General features: G+C 33.0%; 1 protein-coding gene, 1 long non-coding RNA gene and 1 pseudogene across 4 annotated transcripts; all 3 read right to left on the minus strand.

The window, feature by feature from the left end:
• Positions 1 to 734: 734 nt before the first annotated feature.
• LOC144565986 (mitogen-activated protein kinase kinase kinase 3-like) lies at positions 735 to 5450 on the minus strand. Of its 2 annotated transcripts, none has more exons than XM_078315846.1 (11): positions 4904 to 5450; positions 3971 to 4390; positions 3795 to 3882; positions 3619 to 3681; positions 3313 to 3473; positions 2827 to 2902; positions 2480 to 2539; positions 2276 to 2383; positions 1962 to 2183; positions 1594 to 1724; positions 735 to 1276 (listed from the first exon to the last, which is right to left on the minus strand). In XM_078315846.1, the coding sequence occupies exons 1-11, from the start codon at positions 5179 to 5181 to the stop codon at positions 1012 to 1014; spliced, it is 1872 nt and encodes a 623-aa protein (XP_078171972.1). In that variant the 5' UTR covers positions 5182 to 5450; the 3' UTR covers positions 735 to 1011. The 2 variants fall into 2 exon arrangements, with proteins under 2 accessions (XP_078171972.1, XP_078171973.1); XM_078315847.1 differs by having other exon boundaries at positions 2016 to 2183; positions 4904 to 5251.
• Positions 5451 to 15590: 10140 nt separating this feature from the next.
• LOC144566040 (uncharacterized) lies at positions 15591 to 17559 on the minus strand. 2 transcript variants are annotated; one of them, XR_013515106.1, is made up of 3 exons: positions 17418 to 17559; positions 15784 to 17241; positions 15591 to 15672 (listed from the first exon to the last, which is right to left on the minus strand). It is a non-coding gene; the product is annotated as an uncharacterized LOC144566040 (long non-coding RNA). The 2 variants fall into 2 exon arrangements; XR_013515105.1 differs by having other exon boundaries at positions 15784 to 17228; positions 17418 to 17555.
• A 3334-nt stretch (positions 17560 to 20893) lies between these two features.
• On the minus strand, positions 20894 to 21640 carry LOC144566620 (putative pectinesterase/pectinesterase inhibitor 32 pseudogene; annotated as a pseudogene).
• Between the last annotated feature and the right edge of the window lie 1382 nt (positions 21641 to 23022).

Raw genomic sequence — 23022 nt, forward strand, 5'->3', positions numbered from 1 at the left:
CTGGCTTGTTAACAGCTCGGTCCACTACCGAACGAGCTAGAGGCGAGCCGCGGGCCGCGAGCTTTTTTGACAGCCCTAAATTCAGGGGTTTCTGCGCTACCTTTTTTTTATTTTATTTTTATTTTTAAGAGAGATGCAACAGGTTATGTTTCATTCAATGAAATAGAAGCTATGCTGGCTGCCTTATTATTATTATTATTTTTTTTTTTTTTTTGAAAAAAAAAACAATCGTTTAGATCTTTCAAGTTTATATTTTAACAATTGAATATATGTTTAAAAAAAATTACATAAAACGACATAAGTATACTAGCATTCTTGACATTCACATCGCCGTTAGAACATTTGCTAATTCCTATTCAAGTCTCCAAAAGAAGAGGTGACCTACAAAGAAGGAACCAGAAGGCTATACTTCGTACCAGTACTGTAGGCATGCAGCACCTCTCAAGCAGGTAATTGCATGGTACAAACATATTCAAATCACATTGGAAACTAAAATGTTAAGGATTCAGCATAAATTAAACTCCAAGCAGGCTATAACCAGGAACTCCAACCAATATGTTTTAACATTGGTACCGGAACAGACTGGCATCGCTGCAAAATTGAAGAACATAGAACCTAGATGAAATTGCAAGCACCACGTTTCTATGGCATTGAGGTACCTCACTGATGAAAATAACTACTATAAAATACAGAAATGACATATAAATAGTTTAAATTTCAGGCGCAACTTATCGAATTAATACTAATAATAATAATTAATTGGGTAATTGGAGTTAGTGCTCAGACTCCTCTCAAAAGATATACAACACTGCTTTACTAAACTGCAACCATAAAAAAGGAAGAAAATGTATTTTTTAACTTTCCATAAACCTAATTTGTCCTCTTTTTTATCTAATGTACAAAAAAAAAGTGTGCATGCACATTCCAATTCCAAGTGCCATGCATTGCAGGATTCCATTCAGACCCATTTTTAAATAAGCTGCCAAAAATTTTCACAAAACTAGTAACTTTCTAAAATCTCTTAGGGGAATCATACGGGCTTTGGATCTTTAAATGCGCCATCTCATGCCAAGGATCTGTTGCGGGTGCTGTGCCATGAGATCTCATTGGGCTGATAGAATGATTAACTGGAGGGATGTGGTTGACTGGTACAAATGGAGTGTAACATGGGTGAGTGGGAGAAGGCAAGCAGTTGGTGTTTGAAGTTCTTGATTGCCTCAAGGGGCTGGAGCAAGGCGATACGGGTAGGGATAAGTTTGCTCTCATGCTAGTATCACTAGAAAAATAAGGAAAAAATAACGTCAAATTACAGGTCAGTACAAATAAATAATTTATTATGGCTGCGGTAGGATTTGGTACTGTACCAATTGAATATCAGTAACTCTCATTATACGAGAGTTTGTTCTAGTCCCTTTTTTCTGTCATTTCAATGTTTAGTTCTCTAATTGGTTTATATATTGAATTTGTTCTTCCACCTCTAATTGTACTGGCATTTTAAATCAATTTGGTTATTCACAGAAATAACAATGCATTATAGTTGATTTGAAACACATTCATTGTATTATTCTTTTGTAAGGGTAAAGATGGACATACCTAGTCTGATTGTTATACTGATTGTTGGGCGAATAAAAGGAGGGGAATCCCGGTTTGCCTCTTCCACTGATTTTTACGTCTATATCTCTTAAAGGGGAAATACTTCTCCTTGAGTAGAACTCTCTGCTTGACTGCATTGCATAGATAATTTTATCAACAGATAGTTCCTAAAGTACATGACATATTGTGATTAACTGATAATTAAAAAAAAATAAGGAAATGGGCATCCATCGCATTTCATGGTAATTATTCTGCAAAATTTCTTCTTATAGTAGCTCGACTTTTTTGTTATTTCAACATCAGAAAAGATTAACAGCAATCATATGATTTATATAACTCCACTTGTTTCTCAAAAGAGTGAGTGATACCTTTGGAGAGACTGCTGCTGGAGAAGTGCTGTGCTTGGGGCTCAAATTTCTTACCGGTGATTGGTCCAGCACAAAAGGGTGCTCCAAAAGATGAGTTGCAGTAGGTCGAGTTGCTGGGTCCCGCCGCAAGCACACACGCAGGAAATCCTTTCCTTCAGGAGATAAATGATCAGGAATATCAGGTATATCCTTGCTATTTGCAATTTTAAATAAGGCTGCCACCTGTCAGATTAGAAACAGTATAAGAAAATATATTAGACAAATAGATAATGACTTTGGTTTTACAAAATGAATTTAGTGAATTACTAATTTACCCCTTCGTATTGGCTCCAAGGAGGTTTTGAGGTAGCCATTTCGATAACCGTGCAACCAAGGCTCCATATGTCAACAGCAAGGTTATATCCATTTGAACTCATTACTACCTGATAAAACAAAGTATAATTTGCAACTTTCAAAACCTAAAAAGGAATAAGTGATTAATGGGAGAAAATATTACATAAAGGAACAGTAGCAAGTACCTCTGGAGCAATCCAATAAGGGCTGCCCTTCAAAGATCTTATCGTATTATAAGATGATGTCTGTTCAACAATAAATTGCAGTGACATGGACTTAGTCTCACATTGCATATCGGATATTACTGGGTAAACACTAAGAATGATACTCGAACTAAAAAATTGCATAAGTGAAAGGACATGGTTGTCAACATAAATTTAATAACAACAATTAGATTAATGAAACCAAAAGTCCAAGCTAGAACTTGTCAAAGAGAACTAAATTAAAAAAAAAAACAGAGAGGAAAAAGTCAACAGGAAGAAAAAGGACAAAAGGTGTTCCTCTAATGTCAATAAAGGGATAAAAGGCATACATGTTTAGCCAGGCCGAAATCAGCAACCTTGACTTCGCCGTTGGTGCCAACAAGTATATTTGCTCCTTTTATATCTCTGCCAAAAAAGGAACGAACCAACTTAGTCAAATAAATATGATCACTCCAAAATCAAGAAAAAAGTAAACATGTCAGGCATGTTTGCCAAAAGAGTTCGACTGAGTCATTTATCAAGTCAACTCTAGCCAAGAGTTGAGAGCCCGGGCAGACATCTTTCTTTCCCGAGGTGGGGGCTGACTTTAGCATCTCTGGTCAACAGGTAATGGACTTGACCTGGCCCCATATACCCAATTGGCTGGTCAGGCATGCTAGTCAACCAGTTTCTAAACTTTAGCACAAACTACTGCAAATTTAGTGACCTGGTTTCAACCCAGCACCTCTAGTCATCCAACCAAACCTGACCTAATCTTGAACCAAGTTCAAAGGCCAAATTATCGAAAAGAAAATAAATATAGATAGGAGATGTACCTATGAACTGTGTTTCTTCCATGCAAAAACGCAAGGCCAGAAAGTATTTGCCGGGTGTAGTTTCTGATAACAGGTTCTTTGAAAGACCCATACTCTTGAAGCAATTTGTGAATTGACCCCCCTGAGACGTACTCTAGAAAGACTGACAATCTGTCATCCGTCTGTTCCACCAAAAAATTAGATAATTAATTCACACATCCTTAAGCATAAACTTCCACAATTCAATATAAAAAAAGAGTTCCATGCTTTCTACAAGTTATAAGAAAAGAGAAAATTAGAAAAAGACTAGACCAGATTGGGACTTACTAGCTCACTGCCATAATATCGCACGATGTTTGGATGCTTGAGCTGACTAAGTAAAGATATCTCCTGCCAATTGTAATTTAAATGGAGAATATGTTAATGATTCAGCGTCAATTAATAATCACAATTGGCAAACGTGGTTGATCTACCAAAGAAAAAATAGAAGTAAGAAGACCTACCTGATTGAGTTGCCTAAGGCATTCTCTTGAATTATTATCATCAGTGACAACTGGTACTTCTTTAATTGCACACATGTGCCCACCTTCTCTGAAAAAAATATAAAACATTCTTAGCATTAATTTTACTATTAAAATAAATATTTTAAAGATAAATAAAATAACAAGTAAAATGATACCTGTTGAAACCCTGGTAGACCTGACCAAAAGTGCCCCTACCCAACAATTTACCCTGTAGCCACTGCGAGTTATTCGATCCAGAACAGAAACCGTTGGATGAACCAGGCGGGAGCGGTAATGGGTGAGGTGGACTCCGCAACCCGTCAATCTGTCCACTACCTGATGAACGTACTGGGTGAACAGGGGACAGAGAGAAGTTTTGGTGCCGTCTCGAGTTAGGTGGGCTCAGCAGGGGACTGCTACGTAAATTGACCCCATAGCTTGTGGATACCTCAGATCCGGGACACACAAAATCGCTTGTGCGCGGGGAAATGGAGGCTTCAGAGTATCTCCTGTTCTTCTCTTCTGGCACACGGTGGATTCTCGGCGAAGTGGACAAGGCTTTTCTCTCCCTTTGCGTGTTTGTTGCATCTTGGTGCCTAATTATTAAATAAGTCCAAAAAATTAAACAAAATTCTTCCCTCAAAAGAAAATAAAATAAAATTTAGATTGTGTGCTATTGCAGCATAAATAAGGCTTTTACGGTTTCAATTAAGTGCCAACCTGCATGATTTACATTAGAAAGAGCTGTATTTAGTTTTTCTTCTCCTGTAAGCTGATTTGTCTTGTCATTTTAGTGCTAGAAATTACAAATATAATAGTTTAATTAAAAACAAGCAATACCTATTTATCCTCAACTCTAATAAGACTTATATTAAACATTCCTAAGATTTTTTCATCTGCATCTCCCTAAAACAAACCTCCTTTTTCCGATTGGACCATTTCGTTCTCTCTCGAGAAAAAGATCCGAATTGAACTCTAAAAGTTGCTCAAGTCAAACAAAGGTTTTGAGTCAACCACAGAACTCGTAAGATTATTAGAGAAAAAAAAAACTGAAGAAAAAGAGAGAAATTAAAAAATAATAGAATTATAAAAGTTATGGAATCATGTACCTGTCATTTGCAAATTCACGTGCGTCATCTCCCGAGCCTCCGGAACTGAGACTCGACGCGCCCGAGACACTAACTGATTCGGGCAACGAAGCCGGGCGTGGCAGCGGGTGCGCGCATGCTACCGGAGTCAGATCCGAAGTAGAAGCGACCTTGTTAGACAAAGGAGATTCAGGGAAGAACCATGGTTTCTTCCTGGGACTACTTGACGCTGAATTGGGGTTTGATTTGGATTTCGGATTAGATTTTGATTTGCTACCTTTTCTCCAAAAGGCGCGCATGGCGTAGAGAGGAGCTTAGAGGAAAAGAGTAGAGGTCTGAGCTTTGAGAGTAGGAAAGGTGAGACGAAGAGCGATGGCTTAGTTAAATATTGACACCATGAAAAACTGGGTTCATAAAAAAGTGTATGAGCCGAACGAATATGTTCTTCAGAGTTTAGTTATTTTCCTAATCAGGAGTTTAGAGTTTGCATTAAGGTGCACAATATAAATGATAAATACTGTGCATGCAAAATTTTCAGATAGATTAAAAAGTGATGGCGCGACACTAATTTCCACGAAGGAGCTCACACTTGAAGTCTCATTGGAGAAGACTGCGGGTCCCGCAGCAACCCCGAAACCACGATATTTTAAAAGTAGGTCCCGGGATGTCAGTTTTTGTATATTCTGTAACATTTATGTAGTATGAAAAAATGTAACAAATGATTGTATCTTGTAATAAATCACTTGGTACACAAAAGGACATAGAAAACAAGACACGTAGAAAAGTAGGGGAAGGAGATAGGGTATAAGGGTGGTGGGTGAGAGAGGCGATCAATGGAGGCGGCGAATGATGTGGCAGATGGAACCTTCGCCGATATCGGTGCTCTGGTGTTTCTTCCAGTGGGGTCCACATGAACTCAGTAGTGAGATGAGTGATGAGCTGGGCATTACGTCTCCTCAGCTTCTTTTACATTAGCACCCCTACGTTAGTTTGATTTTGCATTATTATTTGAAAGTAACAAATTTGGGACATAAAAAGAGTTTTGACGTTGTCTAACGAATCCTTAATTCTTTTTCAGGATGTCAAAAGTCTAATGAATCCTTAATTCCTTTTTTAGGATGTCAGAATGCGAAGATTAAATGTTGTTGGTGCAAAAGAAACATTTTTGGACAAACTATTTCCTTTTCCAAATCATCATAACTTATTCCGTTAAAACATTTTATCTTGAAATAGGATACCTCTGCTTTACATGTAGAGCAGCTGATACATCATTTAACCGGAAAGGGGGAGCAACACCTCTTGAATTTTGAAATTTAGTGGTGATCTATCGATACTGATCGATTTTATTTCTGAAAAAAAATTTGTCCCTCTCTAAATGTTTGATTTCTTAAATTTAGTTTTAAAATTAAAATAAATTTCTTGAATTATGATTGGTAATTATAATTATAAATTAAAGCATCATAAATTATAAGTCAGAATATTGAAAAATATAAGTCAAAACATTTTTTTTTATCGAGTACCCAATTTTATGGGTTTAAATCTAATTAGCTATTTAAATCCGATTCCATATTTTTTTGTCCCCTGACAAAAATTCTGAATCCGCCTCTGTTCTACAAGATTTAAAAGATACTCAAATATAAAATTTCCTCTATATACTAAAAGTTTCAGAGGCATTTTGTAAATTTAACAAACTTAAATTGAGAGCTGGAACTTATTACAAAGGTCAACACAGGCAAAGACTATTTTGAGTTCTTTCCAGTTACCTCCACGGCTCCACCTGTTTGGCTTGGGAGAGGAATAATAAATACTGGAATTCTAGCAAACGGACAACACAACATGGTATGTTTAATGTTTTTGATAATTGTTTTTTGTTATCTAGCCTGATGAATCTTAGTAAACAATTGTAACATTTTAGAAAATTGCTACTGTAATCAATTTATGTCAAAAGATTTTGCTATGAATTACCATAAAATGATGTCAGGCGTGACGTCATACAATGAAAACTAAGATAAACTTTTCACTCAAAAGGGTTAAATTTATCATATATTATCTGACGTGGACATCTAGCATTGCTAGCGGTTAATACATAATTTGCAGTTTATACAAAAAAAAAAAACATGATTTATATTTTTAATATATGTGATTGTAGAATACTACCGGTTGGTGCTATCGAGTCCTACATTTTTTACAAGAAAAATGATTGTCCTTAAAATTTAGAAATGGTTTAATTTCTAAAAAAAACTAGTAAATTTCTTCTTGTCCGAAGATAAATTTATTAGTTTAGGATTTTTTTTTTTAATTTTCGTTTAAATTGGCATTACATAAATACTTGCTATTCCAAAAAACTTTCATGTGGGAACGATTGAATGTACTGCTTACTATCTTACATAGGATGCTGAGTTTATTTCTAAAATTATGCAAATTAACCTATATAAATTTTCATGAAATATATTTATCTTACTATAAATTTTCACTTCCTACAATTAGTACCTCACAATTTTCATGTTGAGATAATATGGGCATGAGATCCTAAAATTTAATTTAAAAAAACCCACAAATACAAAATATGCGACAATATATCAATGATGAATTGTTTGATTGCATTGTGAGAATTATTATAGAAAATTTTATAATCTAGATTATATGTGACATCTTCATTCTCCTTGTGATATTGCTATTGTTAAAAATATTAGATATGACTTAAAATTAAAATTTGCATTGATTCACGAAACTTTGGATCAATTTTTTTACACCTTTATTATAATTGTTGAATTATTATTGTGCTCAATATATTACCTTTATTCAACATTTTTAAAAGAAATTTATAGGTATCTTATAGTAAGGTGTCACAAAATATCTGTAATTATTGTTCATTTGTCAATTTCATAGAAGGATGAGCTCAGCAGCAGCCCTTGGCATGTGAGAAAAGAAAAGGTTGGAGTGAATTTTAAGTTTCTCGTGGAATTGCTGGTGTGTCATTAATAAAGCAACTAAATTTTCTTTCTACGATAATCAACTGAACACTTTTTTTTTTTGAGCTAAATTCCTTTAGATTGAGGTCCTGTTCGGCGGTACAAGAGGAAAGGGAATGAGAATAGGATTTGAAAACTTTTGAACTAATTTTTATTGTTTACGTGAGAAAAAAAATTCACTCAGTTTTCAAACTAATTTTTACTGTTTACGTGAGAGAAAAAAAATTCACTCGGAGTGAATTTTTTTTTTCTCACGTAAACAGTAATTTTGTTACAACAGCCGAACAAATCCTGAATTTTCAGACGTAATTGGTTATCCAAACAGGCTCAAAATATTCCAATGGTTAAGTATGAATTTTGCTCCTTTATTTAATTATTTCCATGGTGCATTAGCACATTTTCTATTTAAACATCGGAGAATAACAATACTTCTACAAAACAATTGTTTAAAAAAAAATGAAACTAAATTCGTTTTTCGATATTCCTTTTTGTAAGTGTTTGGATGGAAATTAAACTAACGTTTCTTCATAATTAAAATGGTGAAGTCACAATAAAGTCTACATGATTCTTCTTTTAAGTTAAAAAAGTAAAAAAACAAACACGGTTTGAATTGAATGTTATCTACTGGCCATGAAACAATTCAATTATGCACGTTTAATTTGTTTTTCTTTTGAGTATTTATTCAACCATAGTGCCTCGCATTGAATTTCCTAAGCATATTATTTATTTATTTATTTAAGAAATATATAGCATTGAACAAGCTGTAGACTAACACAAGAAATACGCTGCCCGCTGCAGCCAATGCTAGTGTTTTTCTTTAAAAAAAATCACATGTAAATCGACACAGGTAATCGCCGCATAAGATCCCATAAAAGCGATTAAATCACAAGATTGGAAGGTTCTATCGTGTGCCAGCCTAATCCAATAAAAATATTCGAACTTTCTATGATAGATATCTTATATGCCTTATTGTTTCTTGTTTGTATGTAACGGGTCAAATTTTGGTATGATTTAAATTTTTTGTAAAGAGCAATTACTTCTGGTGTAAAATCGGATGATAAATAATTAATTAGCATAAAGTAATCCAACAAGTTTGTATCCTCTACAATAACGTAAATTTTGAATTTGAAGTTTGGACCGTCTGATGAAAAACCATGCCAATTTAGAGCCAATTTGAAAATTTATGAAATCCCTTTAATATTTATATCAATTCGAAATGGACGATCCGAATTTGAGTTAATGCAGATGATACAAATTCATATCGCCATCGATATCTAGCAAGTGCCACATGAGATCCAGACTAAAGAAAAAGGCGTAAAGCTTATTTCCCTTTTGCAAATTGAGGGATTTGAGGCACATGTTTTTTAGATTTTTGTTCACTCATTCATCAAAACAATTATACAAAAGCGCAAGTTGATCTTCTTTCTTATCTATACAATCACGTGCAACTTCATAATTTAGATATGGAGCATTCTTTGTTGCATATTTGTGAAGCGGGTCACGGTTTGTCTTTGAATTTGATTAGACGGTTTTATATTGATAACGGTGGCAAACAATAAAATATTGTCAAAATAGAATATATTATTAGATAAACAGAACTTCGGCATATTATTAGATAAATAATTTAGATACTTTCAAAATAGAATAAATATAATTTAGATGTATTATTTTATATAGGGATGTGGTATATATTAAAGTGGGCACAATTTGAAAAAAAAAATTGCTTTTTATTAAGTGATTTTTATTTTATATACTTGTTCGAAAAAACTGTTTTCAAATAACATCAAAATTTTAATATACAATTTATTTAAATGTAAAAGTTTATCTGTCATTTCTTTATATTCTCATAAGTATTATATACAGTCACAGTTATTTATTTATTGTCAGTATATTCCATCCTACTCCATAAATGAATAGATCTTACAAAAACAAATATATATAACTTCAATTAAAATGTTGTAAATATATTTTTTTAGGAAAGAAAATGAAAGTTTAACCTTTTAAATTTCAATATTCATATGAATTTTCTATTCAGGTTTAGGTTCTCACACTGTTATAATTCTTGGCTTCTTGCCACACAATCTGAGCACCTGAAGTGGTGCATGAGACCTCCTCTAAGAATAAGTTGGTTTAGGTGCTAAACAGATTAGATTAGATCAAGCTGCCTTGCACCGAAAGAAAAAAGGTGATTGCTTTAGTGTTAATTAATTGACAATCACCCTTTCTTTTAGAAGAAGAAGAAGACTTAGAAGGCTTAATTTAAATAAGAAATGTGATCATTTGAGTTGCTCGTTAATTTATAAAAAAGTTGACTTGTAATGATTATATTATGAGGATTGGTTGATTATTATCTAGTTGCTTGTGGGGATTTTATAGTGTGCTAATATAAATACGCAGCTTTGAGAAAACCAAAATATTTATGGTAGTAGGTACTGGACTACTGGAAAAAAAAATGATTTCTATGTGGACAAACTCAACATTAGAGTGAAAATGTGCCGTAACGTGCTGTAATTAACATATCGTGATTTTCATCTCGTGCTATACCATAATTAAATAATTTTTTCACATGTTGTGCTGTGATTAAAATGTCAAGAGATAGTCACAGCACACGAATAGTCACATCGTCACCAAATGTAACTCGCGTGACCATTTGATTATAATTAAGATTAGTTTATTTAAGATTTATCATTTGATCAAGATCTAATGGTCCTAATTATAAGTGACTCATATGACCACGTACTGTACTGTGACTAGATCTTTCACGTGATTTGTCGTGTCATGTCAAATTTTCAAAATAGTCACGGCACGCAAATAGTCAAAGCACGTGACACGCGAGTCATGCTACGTAACCGACACATGTGCCGTACCATTCCGTGCTGTAACCGTGTCATTCCATGCTATTCTGTACCGTAACCACACCGTTCCGTACTATAACTGTGATGTTCCATGACAGAACCAGCTCTACCGTGCCATTTTTTAAACTCTACCCAACATTATGTTTAGGAAAAATGGAAACCACCAACTCATCGAATCGAACGGCTCAGATTTACTCTAGTGGTCCTGCTTTTACATCGTACGCCTTGAGACTTCATTATCTATCTCTTTCAGTCTGAGATAGTGTGGTTAAAGAACCACGCTTATCTAAGGAAATTTCAGTCGAATGATTTAATTTCGAACCTGTCTTAACGTAGGGGTGTTCATTGGTCCAATTTAAGTTTTAAATAGAACCGAGAGAGTTCGGTTTAGCAATTTGTTTTCTCAATTAAATAGATCAAGTTTGGATCACTTTTTAAAATTGGTCTAATAATTCAGTTCAGATTGGTTTAAAAAATTTAAAACATGTTAGAATAAACTGACCGAAAGTTTTAAAACCATCTCCCGTCCGAATCAAATATTAAAATAAGTTCAAAAAAAAGACATAATGCATATTGCTTGATTAATCAAACAAATATTTTAAATCCATCTTATTTTTTTTTAAATTAACTATAAAATAGTTATTTTTATGATTAATCTTATTATTTTGATCCAACCGAACAAATCAAAATTTAGTTCAGTTTGTTCAGTTTATAAATTTATTTCGATCAGTTCGATTCGATTGTATTATTAAAAATTTAGAGTAAAATACTATGTTTATTATATATTTTTTTTTAAATTTTAGTACTGTTGTGCACTATAGAAATTGTAAAATTGACCTTATGACTTACATAATTTGGTTCAGCCCCTGAGTCCTTCCACAAATTTCTCCTATGATGTTGATCTACTTTAAAATGTGCATATGGTATCAATCGAATGACTAAGATTAATATTTTAAACACCAAATATCTAAAACATAAACTATGCCTGTTTCATACAACTGAGAATGACATAATGATAAATGGGTTAAAGAAAGTTAATTTCTAGAGTGAGTCTATGGTACTATGCATATTACGATTTGGCACTGTGCTACGGCTCTATATTCGAGTTTTCAAATCCTAACGGTCGATCCGAACCATTCATCTTGTTCTCCATATTAATATGTTTTTGGAGACCAAATTTTACATTTTTTGAAATTTTTTTACTATTTTTTTAGATTTATTGAAAATCACTGTTTTTGGATGGTCCAGAATTTTCAGATCAAGTGATTTTCTAAATATCTAAAAAAATAGTAAAAAGTTTTCAAAAAATGTAAAATTTGGTCTCCAAACACATATTAATATGGAGAACAAGATGAACGGTTCAGATCGACCGTTAGGATTTGAAAACTCGAATATAGAGCCGTAGCACGGTAACAACCCGTGATATGCATAGTACCATAGACTCACTCTAATTTCTATATATTGCAATAGAAACAAATACATAAATCGATAAATTGATTTATATTTTACCATTAACATGGAGGTCCGTGCATTAACTCAAACCACAATGAGAGGGATTGAATTCTTTGTCATACTCTCTACCAATCAAAATTTTTAGTAATTTTCAATACATATCATTGAATTGTGCAAATTAGGTAGCATAAGCTCATCAATAGTAATTTTTATTCATTACTTTAACACATTAAATTTTATACATAATCATTAAAATGTGAGTATTTTATTTTTTTGATGTATATATACTTGGTTTGAAATTTTATATTAAGTTATATATGTTTTGCAAATATTCCTCTTGTTTTTATAAGCAAAATTAGATCGAATAAATTTTACGGCCATGTCAATAATGTATGATGTTTTTTCTGATTTAGCCTAGTAAATATAATAAATTATAAAAAATTATAATTAATGAATTCTATAATATGTATTTTTGTTCTATGAATAATTTTTTTAAAAAATATTAATATATTTTTCATATTGTAAGTACCTGTTAGCGAAATGAGGTGATCATTAGAAGATGTGACCTTCTTGGAAATGCCATTTAGCTGTTTCCCAAGTTGACTTTGATACATATTATTATTGTTACTTAATTATTTAATATTGCAATATGAAATAGATTAAATTAGTTAGCGTATTAGATACGCTTGTCATTATAAACACGAGACCATGTTAAATAGTTTTGATTGACTATTAAAATTTTGAAAACAAAAATATTAATCCGTAATAAGGACTAATATGCAATGTGCATAGTAAAATAGCCTCACTCAATTGCTATCATTAATATGATAGAGTCCACACGTGAACTCATAATCATCCCATCATTTTCAATTATTTACATAATTTTATGTAAATAATCGGAAAGAATCCAACCATATACAATTAAACAATACCATGAGGAGAATGATTGGATTCTTTCCAATTATTTACAACACTCTGCCAATCAAAATAACTGGTTTTCAATCAATTGGTTAAAGATCATTGAAACATGTAGGATAAGCTCATGATTAGTATTGTTTGTTCATTACTTTTGCACATTAAATTTTATATTAAACATAAAAATCTTTAGATCTTTTTATTAGTATAACATAATTCCAATTAATTTTTAGATGTATATATTAGGTATTAAATTTTATATTAGTTAAATATGTCTTCATATTATCTCTCTAGCCTTTATAAACAAAACTAAATCTTGAATATACAACAAGAATGAGACGTTTTTCGCAAGGATAAAAAAGTGACTTTTTGCGATGGACTACTTTCATTGTTCAGTCTTTTTTTTTTTGCGATGATACTTTTTGCGACGGATGACCGTCATAAATGTATTTTTTCCCTCACAAAAAATGTCTACTTTGTTGTAGTAATAAACTGTATGATCATATCAATAATGCATGATGTTTTTTTTTTTTTAATATTGAGCCTAATAAATATAAAATTTTTTAAAAAAATAATAATTAATGAATGCTAATACAACACTGTCTATAATATGTATTTTTGTTTTTGGAACGAAATTTGGAAAATAATTTTAATGAAAATAATTATTAAATATATTTTTAACAATGTAAGTACCTTTTAGAGATATGAGCTGGGAAGAAAGATGCGAATGCGACCTTCTTGGAAATGGCATGTAGCTGGTTCCCAAGTTGACCTTGATACAGCTACATATGATTATTGTACCTAGTTATTTAAATTTGCAATAGGAAAAAGATTCGATTAGTTAGCCTATTAGATACTCTTGTCATTATAAACACATGTGAAGTTTCTTCTAAATTAGTAAGTTGACATCACACTATTTGAGGTTGTCATAAATTATCCAGTTGGGAATTATTTTAAAAAAAAGGTGGACATGCATGATAGCCTCATTTATATAAGGTAAACAGAAGAATTGAGTTGATAAATTAATAGCCTGATTGATAGTGCATTGTCCATTAGCATTATGATAATTAACCTTGTGTATTTTTTTGCGTAACGAATTAGCAGATGAATGATATGAAGCTTGTTGGTTTCTGTTATATGGTGCCAAACTTGTGTGTGACTTGGTCACATCAAGAACTATGTGACAAACTTATCAACATAAACTGAAAGTTTGTTTTAAATATTAAGTCACATATTTCATAAAATCAACAATTTTTTCCTTGGTTCGTAGTTACTTAAAAAGATTAATTTCAGCTTTTTTTTTTTTTTTTTTGCATATGTACCTTAAATTTCAATTGGAGATTTGAGTTTACTTGATCTGAACATCATAATCTTATATGATAATATTATGCATGAAAAATTTCAAGTTCATATGATCGGATATCATTGGAACTAGCTGGCCATAACCAGGCTAACGTGCTATATGAAATGAATTTTAATTAGGTTAAATTTTATTGTTAACTACGTCCAAAGCCTCGTGTTGCTTCGTCTCATTTAATTAACCTATAGCCAGCCCTCGAGAACTTAATTTCAAAATGGTGTTAACCTATAAAACAACAAAGCAGCAATAGTTCAAATTTGATTTGATACAATTAACTAGACAAATAATAACATTCTTTTTAACAATACAGCTTGGCAAAATATGTAAAAGAAAACAGGGGACTCAAAAGCTATAGATCATGTAAAAGACTTATCTAAAATAACATTTAATTAACCTATAGATTACGTAAGAGACTTACCAAAGAAAACAAGGGACTAAAAAGCTTTGATCTTTTGTCAACTACTTTCAACTACAACAAAATCAGCCTAAACAACCCATCCATAAATTAGAGACATGCATCTGTATGGAAAAAAAGCTCCCCTGGAATTCTACAAACTAGCCAAGCAATAATTGCTATTAGAAAGTATTGAGACATCAAGAGCAGTGGTTTCTTTTTTTTTTCTTTTTGCTTTTCTTCAGTGCTGCTGAAATTCACTTCTTTGATCTCTTCCATTCTCTTTTCTCTAATGAAAACACACACACACACACACCCCAAAAGGAAAAACACCTAATTAAACCACCCCAAATAACTTTATAGGACTTTTATTTTCGAAAGAGCTAACCAAAGGGTCTTCAAAATACATGTTAGGGTGTTACATTTACTAAAGGTAGAAGTACAAGGAAGGCTCAACAAATAAACTGGTACGAAAATCATATTTCAATTCAGATTAAATTTCAAACAAAAAGGGCTTCAAATGCAAGTGCTACAATACTTGTGAAAACTACAGGACCTCAGGGAACATCAATGCTTGTGAAAAGTAAAATCACAGGCATACCAAGGGACATTTTAAACTTTGTTTACAACTATGTATTTGAAAGAGTATCAGCTTGGGGAAAAAATATCGGGGGCTCTAACTAGAAATATTGTACCTCCAAAGGTCGGGGTGCACCAATAATAGCAAAACCGACATTTTAAGGGGAAAACATTACACTACCAGGTAGTGAAGTTCCATGTCTACCCCACCTCCGAGCATACTTTGGTGCCCCATATTCATCCACTGCATTCTAAAACGATTCCTGTTCAATATAAAGCTTTTGATCATAGTATTAAAATAAATAAAGCAAATTTTTCCTAGTAGTGGACGAAAATGAGACAAAATTGTATAATAGAAAGAAGGGGAGGCATACTTGAGGAATTATTGGATCTTTCTTATAGATCTCCAAAGTTGCTCTGCCCTTAAAGCTCCTTTTTCGAGCAAGACCTCTAAAACATCAGAACATTTATACATTAGTCACATCAGATCCAACCCAGAATTAAATTTTTGGACCGGACACGCGTCTGACATGGTACATCATGATTTCAGAAGTGTCTGTGCTATATGCATTAGGCAAAAGTAGTAAAAATATAAATGACACTGGATATAAAAGAAAAGAAAAGTAAATGCACCAGCAATTGTTTCTCCTGCTGAGTGGCACTCTCTCAAAATGGCCTTGCATTTCTCTTCAGCAAAAGCTAAGTACTTAGCATGTAGCACTTCAAGTTTCTCTGCAAGCCGAGAAGCTTGTAGTTTTAATATATTATATATACATTTACAACTTGCGATTATCTAAAACCAAGGGGTAAAAGAAACATTTTAACTGTCAATTTGACATTCCAAACCTTTAATTTTCATTTTTTTTTTGTCACAGGGAAGTTTCTATGGAAACTATAGGAGGGTTATCATACAAATATAATTCAAGCCAACAATTGAGAGAATAATCCAAGGCACCACCAGTTCTACAGGTTAGTACATAAATCAGTTAAAAAGGTTCTCAAATTTCAAAACAAGTTCTTGAACCAACAGATTCCTAAATCTCTAAACAAAAGGTTACAGGATACAAATACCCTTTGAATGTTTAATAGAGAGGAAGTTATAACAGGTCGTTCTGTTGATTATCCATATTTGCAGCAGTCACTTCTCTTATTGTTATTTGATATATTAACCTAAATTGCAACTCGCCGACTTCTACCAAGAGATCCAAGTGAACTCTCGGGTTTCCTTCGACACATTGACCTGAGTCTCAACTTTTCACTTCCATTCTGTCCTGGGGTTTTTCCAAATCAGTACGTACTAGCTTGCCGTAAGTTAGCCGGGTCAAGATATCAACCCAAACATAGAATGCAACAGCAAGTGCCAAACGCATAGACCAAATGGTGGAAGTTGCAATAGTTGAATAAATTTCAACAGATACTGGGTTTACATGGTACACATCTATATGACTATATATATGTACTAACTATTGTGCAATTTTTGCCAGACATCATTCCAGCTGTCCACTGGCATTTTGTTTACCATGTACCGATGGTATATGTAGTGTTATATATAATATCAACTATCAGATAGAGTCTCTCCATAGTGAGAATATTCCATAAATTTAAACATTGTTGGGATCAAGAAGCCTCAGGAATTCACTATAATTGATTGTATGAGAGTTCTCTGGTTCCCACTCAGTGCCTTTTAACATGCTTGCTATTTAAGAAGAACCCGGCTCCAGTTCGAGGCCATTAACAGGCTCCTCTCCAGCTGTACATCGGCTTTTCTCTCCATCTTCTCTAATTTATCCACACGTTGTCTCTCTGCCTCTTTTATTTTCTGTGACTCAATACTTAAGGAAAATAAAATCAACTGAACTGTTTGATTGAGCTACAGATGTATGTAAGGTATTTGATGGGATGCCAGTCCAATGTGGTTGAATCAAGGAAAATAACCTATAGTTGCAAGTTAACTTTGAAGCCAAGAGTAATTTTGAAACAAAAAGCATTCGAAATAACAGAAATTGACCTCAAATATGCGATTAGCCTCAGTATCTTCTACTTGCTTCGCCGTTGGAACATTGTTGGAGTCCGATTTAGACAATTGAGCATCGCTAGCTCCAATTCGAGATAAATAGCGCGATTATGTGTTTGCGCGGAGAGAAATAAATGGGAACGACGGCGATTTACCAAAGATTAGTATTTCGAGGAGTGAGAGCACACGAGTGCGGAAGATGAGTTAGGGGTTATAAGAGAAGTGATCATCGTAGTGATATACTGATATTTTACGGATTATTTCGATAGTTCGCCACTTCGCCTTCTTGAACGCCCTTACTAATAATAAGAGATGGTGGGAAAGAGTGTCGCAGTTGGTGTGGAGTGCGTATCCTCTGAGATATCTCATATTTTGCGTGAGATATCTCCTATTCGGGGGTGACGTAGGGGCCAGTATTATTTGAGCTTTGAGATTCGCGTAGAACGTATTGTAACGGTTAAGATTTCCCAAAAAGTCACCCAAAATATGAGATATCTCAGAATATAAGAATTCGTTGGTGTGACTTGTGAGGTTTATCTGGAGACCGAGTAAACGAGACCCAAGGCCAAGAGCCCAAGACTACTCGAAAGGAGGAGAGACGAGAATGTGTGTCAAATCCATATCCTCCGAGGTAACGGAACATTTGCGTTTAGATTCGGGCCAATCCGGTCAGGGGTGAAATGGGACAAACGGGCCAGACGGCCCACTTTACTATTCGTTTCAAAGCAGATCAAACGGTCCGGATCTAAATTTAAAATTCCTGGTACCTCAGGTCAGGTGATATGAATTCAACGTGAGGGGCCAAGGGGGTCAGCGAGTAACGTAAATTTAGTGCGCTTCAAATTCTCTGTGAATATCCAATGAGGGCACCAATTCAAACTCAAATGATGTGAGATGAGATACATCGGTATTCCGGTGATATGAATACATGAAATTATCCCTTCATAAAAAGTGCAGACGTTAATGTTAGAGATAGTAGAAAAAAAATATACATTTTTTTTTACAAAATATCTACGCTGTTGCCTCTCTGGAGAAAAAAGAAATCTTAATTCATTTTCATTGATTATATTCAAATTGAATTCATTTGACCTACTTTTGATTCAATTAATATCAAACGTTTGTTCGATAACTATTATACTTTGCATTAGCTATTTTTTTTATTTAATTTGATGTTCCAATAGGATACAACTTTTTCTTTCATTTGTTAGTTAGCTTAATTTGTTTAGGGCATATTAACTAGATGAAAATGTTTAATTAAAAATAATAAAAAGAATCTAATAACAATGAAATAGTAAGAGTTTTCTTTATTTTGTTAGATTGCAACAAAAAGAAACTAAAGCTCTGTTTGTTAATTGGTATGACACCGATTTTTTAAAAAATACCCAAAAAAAATTATTTTATTAAAAATAACCAGGTTCTGAGTGGAATTTTAAAAATACCCAGGCCGCAGATTTTTTTCATGCCCCGAAATTTTTATTCCGGGCCGCGGAAAAAATTCGAGCCCCGAATTTTTTTTTTAATTTTTTATTCCGAGCGCGGATTTTTTCCGCGGCCTGGTTTTTTTTTTTTTTTTTTAGAGAAAGAGAATATTGTTTTTTTTTGGTTTTTTTGGCCCAACTTTGCACCTCTGGTTAACATATCAAAACACCTTCAAAAATCATGAAAATTTATCGACATGCATTCTTGACTTCATAGAATAAGACTGTGAAGTTTCATACAAAATCTCAAAATAGATCATGAGATATCGGCTCTCAAAAATTGCTCGAACTGCTGAAGGAGTGCTTATGAGCCCAAATTTGCAACTCTGATTAACATATCAAAACACCTTCAAAAATTATGAAAATTTACCGACATGCATTCTTGACTTCATAGAATAAGTCTGTGAAATTTCACACAAAATCTCAAAACAGATCGTGAGATAATGAAATATAACAAAACTGAAAACTCAAACATAAAAAAAATATACTAAGAAGATAATAAAACTGAACATAACAAATCAAAACTCAAACATAACAAAACTGAACTCTCTCTGAAGGAGTGCTTCTGAGCCCAAATTTGCACCTCTGATTAATATATCAAAACACTTTCAAAAATCATGAAGCACTCCTTCAGCAGTTCTTCAGCAATTCGGGCAATTTTTGAGAGTCGATATCTCACGATCTGTTTTGAGATTTTGTATGAAACTTCACAGTCTTGTTTTATGAAGTCAAGAATGCATGTTGGTAAATTTTCATGATTTTTGAAGGTGTTTTGATATGTTAATCAGAGGTGCAAATTTGGGCTCAGAAGCACTCCTTCAGCAGTTCGGGCAATTTTTGAGAGCCGATATCTCACGATCTGTTTTGAGATTTTGTATAAAACTTCACAGTATTATTCTATAAAGTCAAGAACGCATGTCGGTAAATTTTCATGATTTTTGAAGGTGTTTTGATATGTTAACCAGAGGTGCAAAGTTGGACCAAAAAAATAAAAAAAACAATATTTTCTTTCTCCAAACTCTAAACAAAAAAAAATCCAGGCCGTGGAAAAAATCCGCGCTCGGAATAAAAAAAAAAAAAAATTCGGGGCGGGAAAAAAATCTGCGGCCTCGGTATTTTTAAAATTCCACTCAGAACCTGGTTATTTTTAATAAAATAAATTTTTTTTTTGGATATGTAAAAAAAAATCGGGGTATGACATGACATCAAGTTGTTGGACGAAGTAATTGAGAAGAGTAGGGGGCATATTTGTCATTTGTCAATCAAATTTAAATTTTAGATCGTGTTGTGTTAATAACAAACCTGTCTAGTGTAAATATCAGCTCAAGTTTTGTTCTTCTATAATTGTACAAAGACATATTGGATAACAAAACTCGCAATAAAAAAAATATAATAAAACTCAGGGGATGCAAGATTTTGAAATTTCCTGTTTGTTCGACAAATTATTCTTTCTCGTTATGTATAAATATTACATAATACCGAAAGTACGAAAATATTATAATACTTAATCTAATAAATAAACAAATTAGTTTTAAGAAATATATTATTGTAAATATTTAGCTACTTTCTTTTAATTAACACTTATATAGTTAAAATTCTTAAGAGGTATTTAATAATAGTATGAAAGTATAATGATGAAAATAAAATTGTCAATTAAATTAACACTATATCTTACAGATTTATAAATTAAAATAAAAAAACTAAACTCCATAGGTTGTTGAAACAAACTACATCCATCAACATTCATTGTAGATAATTAGTTGAAAAATAAACCTAGCTAAAAATTATTTTGCACAATAAGAACATACTAATTATTTTTTTAATCGATCAATCATATATAAACACCCATAATAGAGTGGAAGCAAGCAACAAGGGAGTATTATTAAAAATATATGTTTTACAGGAATTACATTTTAATTTTTTAATGGACATCATTAAACTTTATCAAGCACAACTAACAGCTTTAGAATGATAAATTAACCCAATTAATTACTATTGGAACAGACCCTTAATATATGGAACTGTGGTGTTATTTATCCAATTACCCCCCATTAACATCCTATCAACAGTAAATTGAAATGCACTATTTTGATCCAATTTCTTTTCCATGGTAGACTTTGTCCCTGCCATGGTGCCACCACCTAAACCAGAGTTGTGAAACTCTCCAAAATCAACATCTGCAGGGGATCCATTCATTACACACCATCTTAATGGATCAATAAAAACACTGAAATTAGAAAGAAGAAAAGCAGTGCGAGCGTACTTGCCCCACGATCGACCCAAATATGAAATTGTTGTATTCTTTAGATCTTGCGTTGCAACGATATTACTCATGTGAATAGAGATGCCAGTGGAATCTGTTGGGCAGTTTCTGTAACTGGCTGCAATGACATTTTGCTGTACATCTAATGGTTGTCGAAGAAGAATCGTGCATTTTTGAAACACGACGGACGAGTCACCAAATATGAAATCGATGGTACCAGTGATGGTACATTCTCGAAAGAACTGATAGCCGATGTGTACAAATAGAGTATCTTGGAAGCCTGAAATGGTACAGCGATAGAAGACCGAAAAGCTTCCGGTTGTTCTTAATGCTACTGCTTGATAACTTTGTGGCCCGGCGGTGTTTTCGATTGTGAGGTTGAAACCGATGAAGTTTTGTGCTTCAATAGCTGAAAAAAAAATGCAATTGCTGTAAAGACTAAAGAATCACATACGCCAGTCAAAGAAATTTTTCATAATTTCTTAAACTTGGATTAGACACAATTGAATAAAAATGTGAAAAATATGATAATGTGCATGGTGTAAATTCACAACTTGTTAGGGTTTCAACGAAGGAGAGGCAAGAAATAAGAGAAACAATATTACGAGGAAGCTTAATTGTATTCCTTAAACTTCATTCTTACATAGAGTACAAATGATATAATTTATAGCAACATAAATCTCTAAAAAAAGATATACTATAAATGACATATCCTAAAATACCCTATACTAAAATACTAATTCTTCCTCCTTAATATAGCCTGCCAAACATGACCTACTATTTCTAACATCCTACTAAATCAAGCCTGATGAAAATATATGATGATATGAGAGACATACATAACACAACTGGCTAATGTTAATGATACAGTCCTCAAAAGCAAAATACGTTTATTACTTGCTAATTTTTCTAAGACTTTGTTATGGTTTCATTGTTGGCTTGTTGTTCCATAAAATTTAACACAGAAAAATATTGAAAAAATTACCAACGGTGGCAGAGAAGTAGGTGCCCCAGCCGGTTACATTACTGCGGTTTCCGGTAATTATTGTCTTCCCCTCTCCAGCCCCTGCCAGTATAAGGTAAGGCCGATCGATGGGAACAACTACATATTCCTCATACACACCCTCTTCTATGTATATTAGGAAATATGAATTCTGATTTATTGGAGCATTTTTCACTGCATCATTTATAGTTGTGTAGTTGCCAGATCCATCTTTGGCAACTATAACACGACGCATTGCTGGAATAGATTCAAAGATAGATCCTGGCATAGCCTGCGTCGCCATGGGATGTTTATTTGTTGTACTTCCTATATGAAGCACATCAAGAAAAACAAAAAGCAAAATATTAACATTTGGAGATTTGCTGAAGGGGTTGCATTGGAAAAAAGATAGAGAAGTAAAATGTACAGAGGGATTGTTGTCATACATAAATATAATCATAATTTTAAAATATGGTCTATCCAGCTACACCTATGTGTGCAATAATGTATAGTGATAATAATAATATGCATATGCGACATAAACACTATTAGATTTACATTACTAATATGAATAATAAAGTACAATTGCATCATAAAATGAATTTCATGCATATTATGCAGTCGCATTTTTAATGCGATATTATGGAGACTTCTAGGCACATTATATAAGTTGTATAATTTTTTTCCTCTAAGGGTCTATTCTAATTATAAAATTCTTATTCTACTATTTAATAATATTTTTCAATTAGCCTACAATGATATTTATTCATTACTATTGATTCTTTTTGTACTAAGCAATGCATGTACATCAATGTTTGCATTTTTCATCTTTTTATCATGTGTTGAAGTAAATATTTTGTGATTATTTTGGACTTT

The sequence above is a fragment of the Carex rostrata genome, chromosome 15, assembly GCF_964058835.1.
Source record: "Carex rostrata chromosome 15, lpCarRost1.2, whole genome shotgun sequence".
Lineage (NCBI taxonomy): Eukaryota > Viridiplantae > Streptophyta > Magnoliopsida > Poales > Cyperaceae > Carex > Carex rostrata.

Excerpts from the sequence above, each read along its gene's own strand:
- LOC144565986 (XM_078315846.1), bottom strand. The coding sequence starts at position 5,181 with ATGCGCGCCTTTTGGAGAAAAGGTAGCAAATCAAAATCTAATCCGAAA. Across the intron at positions 2,903-3,312 it reads GGAAGAAACACAGTTCATAG|AGATATAAAAGGAGCAAATA; the intron begins GTACATCTCCTA and ends CTTTTTTGGCAG. Across the intron at positions 2,540-2,826 it reads ATTTCGGCCTGGCTAAACAT|ACATCATCTTATAATACGAT; the intron begins GTATGCCTTTTA and ends ATTGTTGAACAG.